Source organism: Protobothrops mucrosquamatus, unplaced genomic scaffold (assembly GCF_001527695.2).
Source record: "Protobothrops mucrosquamatus isolate PMUCROS unplaced genomic scaffold, P.Mucros_1.0 scaffold_6, whole genome shotgun sequence".
Taxonomy (NCBI): domain Eukaryota; kingdom Metazoa; phylum Chordata; class Lepidosauria; order Squamata; family Viperidae; genus Protobothrops; species Protobothrops mucrosquamatus.
In genome coordinates, this window is record NW_015386082.1 from 1,378,416 (window position 1) to 1,393,855 (window position 15,440).

The 15,440-nt window shown below is 41.7% G+C and overlaps 1 protein-coding gene across 2 annotated transcripts in view; it reads right to left on the reverse strand.

The window, feature by feature from the left end:
* SLC22A23 (solute carrier family 22 member 23) overlaps window positions 1-15,440 on the reverse strand; it is an 87,365-nt gene that overhangs the window by 13,098 nt on the left and 58,827 nt on the right. For both annotated transcript variants that reach the window (XM_015814672.1, XM_015814600.1), the window contains exons 4-6: window positions 12,157-12,325; window positions 11,123-11,250; window positions 3,478-3,580 (exon numbers count right to left, since the gene is read on the reverse strand). In XM_015814672.1, coding sequence (XP_015670158.1) covers window positions 3,478-3,580; window positions 11,123-11,250; window positions 12,157-12,325 — 400 coding nt within the window. The remainder of the gene's footprint in view (window positions 1-3,477; window positions 3,581-11,122; window positions 11,251-12,156; window positions 12,326-15,440) is intronic.

The following is a 15,440-nucleotide window of genomic DNA, read 5'->3' on the forward strand; positions in this document are numbered from 1 at the left end:
AGTCAATTGCAAAAGGCGGCCTTACTAGGAACTGCTTCCATCCTGCGACGATATCTGTAATACCATCAAACATCCACATCTGCCTATCCCAGGTCCTGGGAAAGGACTCGATAGGTAGACAAAATGCCAAATCCAGTCTGAACATCTGGCTGACTGTGCGATGATCCATAATAATAATAATAATAATAATAATAATAAAGTTGGAAGGGACCTTGGAGGTCATCGAGTCCAACCCCCTGCTCAGGCAAGAAACCCTACACCATTTCGGACAAATGGTTGTCCAGTCTCTTCTTAAAAACTTCCAGTGTTGGAACATTCACAGCTTTTGGAGGCAGGTTGTTCCACTGGTTAATTGTTCTAACTGTCAGGAAGTTTCTCCTTAGTTCTAGGTTGCTTTTCTCCTTGATTAGTTTAGAATCTTTTTTTTAATCTTTAGTGTCTGATATCTGCTGGTATTAAATATCCAAAGCTGTGAAAACCCATATTAAAATATAAATATTCTAAGACATGCTTATGTTATGCAGATAAAATGAACTGCATTGTTTGCATAATCTACTGAACTCCTCCTTAGCTAGGGAAAGAGCAAGAAACAGTGCAGAATAAAGAAATCACATCCTTGTCCATAAGGAATGAGCTACTTTTTTCAGCATTATTTCATCAATCATGAACCAAATCTTGGAAGCCAATGTTCACAACCAAGAGGGACTATAAACTTGCTTTTAAATATTTTTTTTAAAAAAAGCATGGTTTTAAATAATGAATTCTCCCTTCAATACTAAAAGATATTTTTCTACTCTAGCAAAGAACTGCAGAATCTAAAGGTTAACGTGAAGTCATATACCATTAGGTGGTGCACAATCTTATTTCATTTCCTACTAAAATATGAATACTGAAAAGCTATCTTGCCATGAGCCTCATTTTGACTTTCCCACAATGAACAATTTACATTAGATTAGGGCAGTGATGGTGAACATTTAGAGACCGAGTGCCCAAACTGCAACCCAAAACCGACTTATTTATCACCGGGTGCCAGGTGGGCGTGGCCCACTGGATGGGCATGGCTGTCATGGCAGACTGGGTGGGTGTGGCCAAGGTGGGTGTAGTCACCTCAATGTTGCTCGTGGGGAGGGATGCCTGTGGGGCCCGGGCAGGGTTGGGGGAGATCCAGGGGATCTCTGGCAGGTGGGCGGTGGGCAGGAGGCTCATCCTGAGGGGTGAGGCGAGGCAAGGCGAGGCAGGGTGGGGGTGCCATTTTTGCAGGGCAAGGTGAGGCAGGGGCCGGGGCGGCTGCTGCCTGACACCATCGGCCCCTGCACACAGAGGCCAGCAAGCGCATGGGGGCCGACAGTGTCCGTCAGCAGCCACAGCCTGCCAGCCCGTCGACCGGTGCACTCTGGGGCTCCGCAGCCTGCCCCCCAGCAGTTCAGAGAAGCCGCCTCTGAGCTGGACGGCCGGCCGACAGCTGAGGAGACGATGCAGTGGGTCATGCCCAGGAAAAGAAGAGCATGTGAGGCCAGGAGGGATGGGAGGGGGGAGGGAAACCAGCCATGCTGGGATGCATCCAGCCACGTGGGAGCTCAGCGAGTTAGCAGGCGGCTGGTTGAAGAAGGACAGTTGCCATCTCCAGGGAATGGTGTGCATGTCCACAGAGAGGGCTCTGAGTGCCACCTCTGGCATGCGTGCCATAGGTTCGCCACCACTGGATTAGGGCATCAGTTAACAGAATCGAAAGAGCAACAAATATTTGTATAATTTTTGCTAAAGAATTGCTTGCTACAGGAGCCTGATAAATTAGCCCAGTCTCTACCCAGTACAGGTAATCCTCGACGTACGACCAAAATTGAGCCCAAAACTTCTGTTGCTAAGTGAAGCAGTTGTTAAGTGACTTTTGCCCCATTTTACAATCTTTTTTGCCACATTTGTTAACTGAATCCCTGCAGTGGTTACGTTAGTAACACAGTTGTTAAGTGAATCTGGCTTCCCCATGGACTTTGCTTGTTAAAGGGATCACGTGACTCCGGGACACTGCAACCGTCATAAATATGAGTCAGTTGCCAAGCGTCTGAATTTGGATCACATGGCCACGAGGGATGCTGCAACGGTCGCTGAGTGTGAAAAATGGTCACAAATCATAAATCACTTTTTCAATGTCCTTGTAACTTTGAACAGTCATTAAATGAATTGTTGTAAGTCGAGGACTACCTGTATAGATGATGAAGAGTTTCTGAAATCAGGCACTCATCATAGTGGGTTGATATCTCCACAGACCAAGGGTAGGCAACCCTGGCTCTTTTATGACTCGTGGACTTCAACTCCCAGAATTCCTGAGCCAGCTATGCTGGCTCAGGGATTCTGGGAGTTGAAGTCCACGAGTCATAAAAGAGCCAAGGTTGCCTACCCCTGCCATAGACAATCCCTGGCAGGCAGCTGGAATTTGAAAAAAGACTCTGTGATTTGAGGTATCACTGAGCGATATGAGATCTGCATCTGGCATGTTGGTAGAACATTTAATGCTATAGCCCCCAAATTATGAACATGCGTATGCAATCATTCCTAATATGGCTTATAAAGAACTTTTACCATGCTCTCTATTTAGATATGTAGATGCCTTACATAAAAATATTATGCCAGGGGGCAACCTGTCTCCCAAATCAACCTGCCAACCCAAAATCAACCTGCCAACCCTGTTTTTTTAGTTGTTGTTTGTTGTTACAGTTGCTCAGAGCGATACTGTTAAGAAAAAAAAAATCATGCAATAAACTAATCAGTTCAATTTGAGAGGGGCATCAGCTTAGATACTTTCAGTTGTCGAAGAAGCATCTACATACACAAATTGTTTTCACTGATTTCTCTCCTCCTTTGTTAGAGGGTCATATTTTTCAGTGAGATTTCAGTGAACTTTGCAGTAAAGACTATGGGACCTAAATACTGCTAATGGAGTCACTGAAAAAGTTTCAGGATGAAACGTGCAAACAAATAAGCACATTCGTATAAACAGGATGGAAGGCAGAGTAGTTTTGTGACTACTATTGTTAAACAGCCGAAATGAGAGATCTTTGCCCATTTCCTCTAAATCATCCAGAGAGTTATCAGTCATAGTTCCATGTATATCTCTGGCCAGCTTTTTCTTAGCCTTTGCCTCATCTCAGCTGGACTCGTAGGAAAAGCAAGGCAGGAAAAGCCACTCTTATGGAATGGATGGTAAAACACAAAGCAGTTAAAACAAATTCTTCTGTTGCAAACTGCCTCTTGACAATGGTAAGAGTAGCAATTCTGGTATGTAATATACACGCACTTCTTGGTTTCCTGGTAGCGAGAAGGAAGGCAGATTTTTATTATTATTATTATTATTCACTTAAAAAAACTCTTAACATCCAAGCCACAGGGGTTGCTGATGCTAATAGATAAAATTTCCCTATTTTTCTCCTCTATGGAGACTCTTTCGATAATCCTTCTGGGAGGCATATTCATACTTACGAATTGATGCAGAGCACAACAATGTTTTTCCACAGGTTTCTTGTTCCCACCACTTTAACAATGCAGACTTTTTTTGGTCTCCTGGCAAGCTCTTTCTCTAGTTCTGAAACAAAAGCAACATTTCATTATTTAAAAGGTAGGCATTTGGGAAAGAGGCAGATCAGCCCGGTTGGAAAAAAGCAAGTTCTAATTAAAATTCTCTGGCTCTTTTTTTCAGGGTTCCGTTAGACAGTGAATTGTGTTTAAAGCTTACACACCATGGTTTCTGAAGTTTGGGAACCACGCAACAGGAAAAAAAAAGAAAGTAATACACCTCCCCTAATCTTGATCTCATTTCTGAATTAATAATTAATTGAACCTATTCCCCCTTTCTTTTCAAGCTATCAAAGCCTTGGGAGAGTTTTATGATTGGATTAAGGAGGTGTCAATTTCAGCATTATGTTGTGATTTCTACAGCTGGAGCTGGCAGAAGATAAAATTAAAGAATTCTTTAACCCAGGTATTTGGTTGGATTACCAGAAAGGAATAAAACTTGCATGTTCACAAAAATCTTATTCCTGATTTCTTATTTCAGCCTTGGTATAGTTTTGGCAACGTAGAATCTATTTGTTATTCCCTTCTGCCCATTCTTGGATTAAATGTTCTATCTTGTCTTCAGAGAGTTGTTAAAAATGAATGAAGCCACAAAAATGTTTTGAAACGGACACGGATTTGGAACTAAGGCAGGCTTATAAAGACAGTCAATTACCTCACTGTCTTTGGCAAATTAGAAATGCCAGCAATTGACCAGGCAGAGCAGGGAGATGGATTTTTTTTTTTTAGGTATTTGTTACTCATCTTAAGATGAGAACTGTTGGACTACTGAAATTTTCTGAGGTTTAGCATTTATTCTAAATTTTACATGCAAGGCTCTGTTCCTAGATACTATATAGTCACTGTGTTGAACTACCTGATACTAATATGTCCATTCAAGTTGGAATTCATATTCATTGAATACAGGAAAGAATAACTGAATAACACAATACTCTGGGACTGTTTTCTGTGGGGGGGGGGAAAGCTATGTAGAAAAATTATTTGGATCTACATATTGGGAGTTGATCATTCCCTCCCCTGTCTCCTTTCACAATCAAGAATACAAAGAGATTCAACTTTCATACCAGGAAGTAGCGATAACAATAATAACACTTGGACTTATATACCGCTTTTCAGCCCTTTCTAAGAGGTTTACAGAGTCAGTTTAGTGCCCCCAACAATCTGGGTTCTCATTTTACTGATCTTGGAAGGATGGAAGGCTGAGTCAAGCTTGAGCTGGTGAGAATCGAACTGCTGGCAGTCGGCAGAATTAACCTGCAATACTGCATTCTAACCACTGCGCCACCACGGCTCTTATCTCAAAAGTATAGATAAATAACCATCTGAATTACCACAGGAACCATAAGAGTACTAACAGACAATTAGATTTCAGTGTCCACTGAAGCCATGTACTGAAAAAATAGAAGAAAAGGGAGGTAAAACCTTCTTGATATTGTATATTTTGAAATAGGATTTTTCCATTTATTATTCTAGTACACTTTTTTCATACCTAATTCATTGTGCTTAGTTCTAACTGAATAATTTCACACCTTTTCCATTTTATCAATGTTAGTCTGGTCCTATACAGAAAAATAGCTGTCCCTTTATTTTATTTTTTTTAAACATCAGCTTTAAGAAAAATTTTGCATAGCTTAAAAACTTCAATACCATGCCATAAACACAAGTGAAATAAAGATAATTGCTTTGGCATGCCCGCAGATTTATTTTCCCATTCCTTTGAATCTTTGTAATCCTTGTAAAGTTCAGCCTCTCTCAAATTCTTGTGAGAAGCAACTCACAAGCACAGGAAATCCCATATAACAGGAAGAAAAGACCAAAGGAGGAAAAAAAAATTTTTTTTTAATTCATCTTCTTGTAAACATTACTGACTTTCTTATATCCCGTAGCACAGATAAGGCTGAGTCAACAAAATAATCAGACAGAAGGCCATTGCAGAACTGGTTCTTCTTGGTTTTCCAAAAAGAAACCCAACTATGTTTGTGGATATATACCCTTGAAAAAAACTGAAATACCTGTTAGGTCACATATTGGTTTTCAGTGTGACAATCCTTCACAGAAGCTTTTGTGAAAAGGGACAAGGATCTATAACTTTATTTTCGGAGGTGTTTGACACTGATCATTTTCTGATTAGGCTTATCAAGGGATTGCTGGCAAAAACATTATGGAGAGCCAGTTTGTACTAGTGGTTAAGTTACCCAGACCAGAAAGCAAGAGATCGTGAGTTCAAGACCTGCCTTGGCCATGAAAGCCAGCTGGGTAATTTTGGGCCAGTCACTTTTCTCAGCCCAACTCACCTAACAGGGTTGATGTTGTGGGGGAAACAAGAGGAGGATATGTTGTGTTGGATATGTTCACTGCCTTGAGTTATTTGTAAAAAAATAATAATAAAGGCGGGATATCAAACAAACAAACATGGCAAAATTCTATCATTTCATAAATGCACAAACAACATAATGACTTCTTCAAAAGGTACCTGCACTCTTTTCATATATATTCAGCAAGCTTTTCTGAAAATTACCTTTTTATTATATGTCCATAACATAAAGGACAGATTGCCAGTTCTTGTTCTTGTTCAGCACTATAAAATCTAGCAGGCAAGAAGTTCTATAATACCTCCGTCACAATAAACAATAAAACATGACCCGCAGCTTTACACAGATGCTCGCATCACACCATTGTAATACAATAACAACTTGGGAACCACATTAAAGAAAGAGAGATCCCAGCCAATGGTAAAGAAATGTAGCCAGAAATTGCTTACATTAGAACCTTTTCCATGCCCTCTCCTGTATGTTTGAAGTATATCTGAATTAGGCAATTTACTCTTAGAGGTCACATTGTTGCTGTTTTAAGGCTAAATCTCTTATTGCATAATTAGACATCTACACACAAAAAAAGGAATTTCTCTGATCTCCTTCCTGCTTTTCAGTCCGTGCATTTTTAGATCTGCTCCGGGCAGTGCTCCTAAACCTTTAGAGAAGATTCAGGAGGTGTTCAAGAGTGAGGGGAAGATGGAGAACGGGAACAGCCCATCGTGCCCATTCCGTTGCCAAAGGGATACAATCTTCATTGTGTTCCCCCTCAAATGCAGGGAGTCCTTGACTTACAACAGTTCATTTAGTGACTGTTCAAAGTTACTTCGACAGCATTGAAAAAGTGACTTATGACCATTTTTCACACTTACAACTGTTGCAGCATCCCCCTGGTCATATGATTAAAATTTGGATGCTTGGGAAACTGTCTCACATTTATGACAGTTGCAGTGTCCCGGGGTCATGTGATCAGCTTTTGCGACCTTCTCGCAAGCAAAGTCAATGGGGAAGCCAGATTCACTTAACAACCATGATACTAACTTAACAAGTGCAGTGATTCACTTATCAACTGTGGCAAGAAATGTTATAAAATGGGGCAAAATTCACTTAACAAATGTTTCGCTTGGCAACAGAAATTTTGGGCTCAATTGTGGTCATAAGTTGAGGACTACCGGTATTACTTTGTGCCTGAGAGCTATGCCATGAGATCAGCAGTCTGACATGAGATAATCATTCTTAAGTCTTCAAACTGAAGGCAAGACAGCTTTCCACACATAAAATTAGTGTGACACGAGAAAGATTCCACCATAGCTTTATCTCCAATATACAAAGAACAGTATCACGTAACTATATTTCCCACTGAATTCCCTTTTCCACAAGTGTATTTTAAAATGGAAGTGCATTCAAATATTTGATTTATAGAACAATCTGTAGCTCATCCATGAACTAATTGACGAGTCTCTGCCTCTCCACGAGTTAGTTGTATGGAACCTCTGTGTCTGGTAGCCTGCTCATACATTACCTCCAGCTTGGCTGCTTCCCACATCCCCCATCTGGCACTCCCTGACAACGAAGCCATTAGAGCTCCAGGACGTGCTGTCCTTTTCTTTACTTCCTGACAGAGCTGTGGACAACCACCTGTGGCCTGTGAGAAGGAGCCAATCAAACAGGTAAAGGAAGAGTGGTTTGACTGACATTATCAGGGAACAAAAACAGCATTCCCTTAGTCTAAGTCACAGTCTACCAAAAGAACATTAGAAGCAGTGAATGTTTCCCTAAATAAACCAGGTCCGTGTAAAGGATTTTATTTCCTAGGAGTTATGACTCTCCAATTCAGACCATCTATTGTCCTCAAAGCATAGAACATTCATGCGTGCGTAAACTAGGCTGACATCCAGGCAACTGAGCTCATTTACAAGCAGGGATCATCCTTATCTCCCTTCTGCAGAGTTTTACTATTTAATGACTAATGTGTATACACTGCACAGGTCTCTCAGAGCGTACTCGGGGCAAGAATTTTGCACCTTTTCTCATGAATAAAATAAAAATTGAAATCAAACATGTACTCAGTACACCTATTTTCCCTTTTCCAGAAAAAAAAAAAAAAGCACTGAATTTTGGCCGTTCAACCTGGGTTGTGCTTTAACAACCACACAAATGCAAACATAAACAAAGGCTCTGTAGGAGGCCTATTTTTGCAATACAGAATAGATGTGGAAGAATGGCTTTTATAGAGAATAGGTAGCAAGTATGATAAAACAGACCTGCAAGGTCAGCATAAAAGATTCATCTAACAAAAAGCTCATAGACAATCATCCAGGAAGTTGCAAAGTCACGGTCTGGATTTAACATAGCTAGTTATTTAAATTTTATCTATACTGCTGCAGCTTTCTTAATCTATGTCTGCAATAACAAAGGCTAAGGAAAAAAAGTCTTATTGAAAATAGATCTAGCTCTACCAATAATTTGTATATCCAGGAAAATATGTTAAAAACTTGTGAATTTTCATCTCTGGAGCAGTTCCAGCATTCAGATGTCAGATCATCTGGAACATCATAAATGTCACTTTGCTGCATAAAAAGGAGCATTATATACATGTAATAAATAAGGAGAACACAGGGATGCTGCAGGACAGAGTGGGGAACTATGAACCCTTTATGACTTGTGGACTTCAACTCCCAGAATTCCTGAGCCAGCCACTGTGTCAGAGCACAGCCCAAATCACTCTACCGATTACATTTTGGAGAGTCCATTATATATTTAATTTTTATTCTAAAGCAGCCAATGGTAATGTGGCCATTTGCTTTTACAAACATCCAGCCAGCCACTTGATTCACAAGCATCCTTCTCCCCAAAATCCAGTTCATGACAGCACACAAAATATGAATCAAAGGGAACTCAAGATTCAAATTACAATAGAGAACAAGACCATTAAAATAGCAAGTATTGTTCCATATTTCACAGTATGGAACAAAATATCGTTGAGATATGCAAGATATTTGGTGGGGAGGAAACCAAAGTATGTATGATAGGAAGGTTTGTACAAGATGATGCTTATTCTATTGTAATTCTTGAATCTGCTATACATTTTTCAGTTTACATAACCAGAGACCAAGTAACTTTCTGGGATAAATGAACATTATAATCAATGACTTCTAAAATTCTGCTGCACAAAAATGAACAAAGTTACAATCTGCAGTTGTCCAAATATTTTGAGGTCACCATTTCTTGGCCATCATTTTGAGCAAAGTACCCATTGACACAAAATTATATTCCTAGTTTTATATTCCTAGTTTGTTCTCCTGTCTCTTTCTGGCTTTCTAAGATATTTTTTTCCTAATGGTTGTCCTCTCATTTAGTACGCATTACTTTAATTAACTTAGGAAGAATGAGAGACATTTTCTGTAAAATCCATTGTGAAAATGTGCTTTCTTGACACATTTGTCCTTAACAAACTCAGTACAGACAGGAAAACACTTAACATATGGACTTTTGAGATAGTTTAAAGATATACTTTAAAGAACAAAAAGGAGAGAAAAGATGGGGGGGGGAACACTAATTGTAATCGTACCAAGGCTACAGAAACAGATGTGTCCTGTTTTCTAATGTTACCTAAACAAAGTTTGCTAGAGATAAGATAGTGGTATATCTCTGCTAATGTTGTGTGCAGTTTAAGCCTTTAGTCCTGTTGATTGTTCTGTCTTGGAAATAATGTACCCAGCTCATTTAGGTTATATTAAGCATTTCAGGTAACCATTTGAAGTTACCGCATCATTGAAAAAAGCGACTTGTGATTGTTTCTCGTACTTATGATCATTGCAGCATCCCCATGGTCACATGATCAAAATTTGGCCGCTTGGCAACTGACTTGTATTTATGATGGTTGCAGTGCCAAGAGGTCACGTGATCACCTTTTGCGATTTTCTGACAAGCCACGTCAATGGGGAATCCAGATTTACTTAACAACTGTGTTACTAACATAACAACTGCAGTATTCACTTAACAACTGTGGCAAGAAAGGCTGTAAAATGGGGCAAAGCTCACTTAACATCTGTTTCGCTTACCAACAGAAATTTTGGACTCCATTGTGGTGGTAAGTCAAAGACTACCTGTATTTCTATATTCCAAGATAATTAATGAAGTATTAAGTTATTAATGAAGTATTATTTACCCTGGACCAAATTTTCCCCCCATGAACCAAATAATTATCTTCTCCATTTTGTTACTTAAATCAGGGCTTTTCAACCTTTTCACCCATTGTACCACTTTTAGGATATGGCAACATCCGAGTACCACCAGTCGCCTAGCAAGGTGTCAAAAACTTGATGACCAAAAAAAAAAAAAAAAAAAAAAAAAGGAACAAAGTGATGAAGTACAGGCAGTCCTCGAATTACAACAGTTCGTTTAGTGACTGTTTGAAATTACAATGGCACTGAAAAAAGTGCCCCCCAAGGCACAGCCGAGCAAGACACCTGCCTGCCCGCCTGGTCGCACTCTTCCTCCTGTCTGAGGTTTTCATTGTTGTGAGCATTTCTGTTGAGGATTGGCAGCGGGGGTGGGGTGGGGGGGTGTTTGGTTTTTATCCCCCCCCCCCGTCTGCTGGGTGGTTGCAGCAGGTTTTGGTCACTTCACATGACCCTGGGACACTGTGACCGTCATAAATATGAATCAGTTGCCAAGCATCTGAATGTAAATCACAAGACCCTGGAGAGATGCTGCAACATTCCAGCTGATCAGCGCTTCTTCTGGGCTCAGCAGAAGCACCAGGATCAGTGCTGCTTTCCAGCTGATTGGTGCTTCTTCAGGGCTGAGCAGAAGCACCAGGATCAGCGCTGAGCTACAGCTTGAGCCTGGCGCTGATCCTGGCACTTCCACTGAGCCCTGACAGCCCCAAAGAAGTGCTGATCCTGGCGCTTCCGCTGAGCCCCAACAGCCCTGCAGCTCCAGCCATCTCTTGCTCAAGCTTGTGCGGTGCTGCCACCAGTTCAGCTTATTCCCCTCCCCTGCTACCACTTTTCTAGGATGGTCGCATACCACCCGCCAGGTGGCAATGTACCACAGGTGGTACCCGTACCACTGGTTGAAAAGCCCTGACTTAAATAACCTGAAGGAAAATTGCAGATGAGTCTGGTATGCAATTTTTTTCCCCCAAAGCAAAGTTGAAATTTTTTAATCTGCAATCTATAAAACCATCCAGGTGCATTTTCACTGTCTACCACTCATAAGCTTCCAACACTCACCAGGCATCACTCCCTTAATATCAGACTCTGTATCTGTCCTGTTCCTGTGAGTCAATTGAAGGATGAGCTTCCTTGCAGCTTCAAACTGTTGTGTGGCCATCAGCCACCGAAGAGATTCTGGGAAGACACTTTAAAGATGGAGAATGCGTTAGCGAAGGTTCTCAAAGGGTTGCCAGCTTTTTGTTTGTTTGTTTAGTTTTTAATGTTGTCTTCTTTTTCTGTCTTGATATATTTTGTTGTCTTTTTTTAATTGAACTATGATTAACAAATATTATCAATAGCTAAATTAACCTAAATCCAAGATGCATAAAGAAAAAAAGATACAAAAAATACAAAACAAAATCTATTAAAAAAGTGAGGACAATACATGTACACATTTACCATACATTAAAGGATTGTGTTTCCCCCAAAATAAGACCCAACCGGAAAATAAGCCCCAGCATGATTTTTCAGGACGCTCGTAATATAAGCCCCACCCCGAAAATAAGCCCCATTCACAGCCAGATGGACACATTTAGTACCATATTTCCCTGAAAATAAGACCTAACCATAAAGTAAGCTCTAATACGTCTTTTGGAGCAAAAATTAATATAAGACCCGGTCTTATTTTGGGGAAAACACGGTACTATTGTTATTGAGGTAAACCATAAAAATCCATCCAGATTTGATAGAAATATGGTTCCTGCCTCTGATGTCTCATTATTTTAACTTTGCCTGTGATTTAAAGACCCACAGGTTGGCGGAGAAATGGCAGGTGTCAAACTTGATTGCGTCACGTGATGTATCGTGATATATCGTGACATTTTTTGCCTTTGTGGAGCCGGGGTGGGTGTGGCCTGTGCGTGATGCATCTGGCCCACGGGCCGCCAGTTTGACACCCCTGCATTACACTATTTCTCTGAGTTTCCATATAAAAAGTATCATGGAAATCTGGGATCAAACACCTCATTTCTCTTGAAATGTTCTGTTTGGCTTCAAGCATTCACCTGTTACTAGTGAACCACTTCTGAAAGTAAAGAATCGCAGATACTTACAGCCAGTAGAGTAACATCAGCAGAAAAGGGCAGATGATCACAGCTTGGAGAATTTGCCAGTCCTTGCAGAGGGCAGCCAGCCCTGGCATCAGGAACTGCCCTGCCATTGCTACAAAGCTTGCTATCATTGTGATCATGAAACGGTGGTTAGGAGGGCAGAGCTCTATCCCTGAAAAATATAAAGAACGTTTTGATAGCCATCAAAAGGAGGGGGGGGGAAGATAAAAGTCTTTGCAACTGTCACTCTCAAGTACTTATAAAAATAACCATACACTCAAATAGGATAATTCTTATTTGAAATATTCTACACAATAAACTTTGCTTCAGGGCATAAAAGAAAACTGTAAAGTTACTCAGCTGCTGCTCTGAACCGCTCTCGGAGTTACAGTCTGCATTTTACAAATTATTTGCATGAATATAGGTGTAAAAAGATAAAAGAAGAAGGGGCTGCCCTAACATCCACTGGCTGGACACCGTAAAAACATGACACTGAAATGACCAAAACTGATCTGTAGGAGACAGTGTGAGACACGAGGGGCATGGAGAATGCTGATCCATAGAGTGGCCGAGGGTTGGACATGACTTAATGGCTCAGGACAACAGGTGTTAGTAATAGTTAAGGCTACATTCTACTGTATATTCCAGTGGTGCGAACCTATGGCACACGTGCCAGAGGCGGCACTCGGAGCCCCCTTTGTGGGCACACATGCCATTGCCCCAGCCTTGCCTCCCCCCATAACCCCCTCACCAGCAACCCCCCTGGAGGAGAGTCGCCCCCGAGCGTGGCCCATGGGGAGCAGCGCAGCCAAGAACATGGCAGCCAGGCAGCGTAGACAAGAATCTGGCCTCACGCCCCATCGTGCACAGTTGATGCTGTGGGGTGCGGGCAGAGGGCGTGGCCGCTATGGTGCTACTGGACTGCCTGGGCGATCTGCGGCAGGCCCTGGAGGCGGTGAGTGGCCCTGCGGGCAGGCGGGGTGGGGGCTGGGCAGGGGGTGGAGCGGGGCCGGGGCCAGTTTTTGGGCACTCGGTCTCTAAAAGGTTCGCCATCACTGGTATATTCTGTGAATCACATCAAAACCAGTTAGACTTGACTTAACCAAGAGTAATTGTTTTCAACCAAATTAGTCATAATCATCTCACTTGGCATAATCATCTCACTTGGATCCAGACTATTTTTACCACTTTGGAAAAAAGTAACATCTTTTTGGTGTTTGGGTTTTAATAGCCACCACAAATACTGAATATTCGTGTGGCATCCTAAGATACCTATTCCCATTTGAACATCCCAGATAATCATTAGTGGCCTGAATATTTGACGGTCAACAAGTATGTGCCATAGTTCACCAAATTAAATGGCACCCACCATATTTAGAAAATAATTCTACTCTGTGTTTTGGAAATAAAGTTGAAGGCATTATTGCTCTAGACCTTATCAGTCAGACTGTATTGAAAGATAACACTGGCTTCTACAAAACAATTGTTTCCAGTTCACAATATTGATAGTTCTTGCAAGCTCAATGGTTGTTCAGTTTGGCTACGCTGTACTTATTCTTCCCAAAAGGGGAAAAAAAATCTACAAATATAATATATGCACAGTTGTTTCTGCTACCAGCAGGGAACGAAAAGAAAGAGCTGTATTTTCCATTTTGTTTATAATAAGATGCACGAAAATGATCTTGGATGGAAAAGATTGCTCACACATGTTGCAGTGCAAAGCAGCATAAAGGTTTGATTGGCATTCTTTGATTTTATTTTTCCCCTTTTTGATAAAAAAGAGAAAGAAATGCAAAAGGAAAAAAAATGAAATCAAAGAAAGCCAACCAATCTCACACTGCTTTATAACAAGAACACAGCAGGGATGTAATAGTATTCAATAAATTATTCCAAATTAGTTTGTGAATGAAGGCAAATACACGTGTCCCAGGATAATGTTGACATGGCCAAAGTAAGTGAGACTCAGTTTCATAATTTTGACTTATAGTGTAGATTTAAATCCCATCATAAACATAATATGGTAAGTTAGATTGGTCTAGAGCAGGGCTTTTCAACCTTTTCACCCATTGTATCACTTTTAGGATATGGCAACATCCGAGTACCACCAGTCGCCTAGCAAGGTGTCAAAAACGTGATGACCCCCCCAAAAAGGAAAAAAGTGATAAAGTACAGGTAGTCCTCAACTTACAACAGTTCACTTAGTGACTGTTTGAAGTTACAATGGCACTGAAAAAGTGCCCCCCCCAAGCCATAGCCGAGCAAGACACCTGCCTGCCCACCCGGCGGCGCTCTTCCTCCTGTCCAAGGTTTTCATTGTGAGCATTTCTGTTGAGGATTGGCAGCAGGGGGGGTGGAGTGGGGGGGGGTGTTTGGTTTTTATTCCCCCCATCTGCTCGGTGGTTGCAGCAGGTTTTGGTCACTTCACATGACCCTGGGACACTGTGACCATCATAAATATGAATCAGTTGCCAAGCATCTGAATGTAAATCACAAGACCCTGGAGATGCTGCAACATTCCAGCTGATTGGTGCTTCTTCTGGGCTCAGCAGAAGCGCCAGGATCAGCACCGAGCTCCAGCTGGATCCTGGCACTGATCCTGGCGCTTCCGCTGAGCCCTGACAGCCCTGCAGCTCCAGCCATCTCTCGTTCAGGCATGTGCGGTGCTGCCACAGGTTCAGCTCATTCCCCTCCCCCACTACCACTTTTCTAGGCTGGTCGCGTACCACCTGCCAGGTGCCAATGTACCACAGGTGGTACCCGTACCACTGGTTGAAAAGCCCTGGTCTAGAGCAGGGGTGTCAAACTGCCGGCATGCGGGTCAGATGCGTCGTGGTGACACCGCGCCCACCCCATTGCTGGCAATGGAAAAAAAGTCGCAATACGTCGTGACACGTCACGTGACGTTGCGAGTTTGACACCCCTGGTCTAGAGAAACCATGGAACTGAGCTACCAGTTTCCTTTGCAGGACCTCATTTTCTCACTGCTACATTTTAAACAACCAACCTCCATCAAATTACAAGGGCAAGAAAGCATACACCTGTTAAATGTATCACAGGAGCGACTAAGATCCTGTTTTTCACACCTCGATTTGACTTGGATGAAATATGACAGCTGTTTTTGGAATCCTGGGAAACATAAACTGTCTTCAGGGGTCACAAAATTGCTCCAACTCCACCTCCTCAATCCTATCTATTCTGTGCTGACAGAGGAAGTCTAAAATCACATGGCAAGCAGGTTTGGCTGAGCTTGGTTGCAAAATTTAATGTAAATTTAAAATCCAGATGGG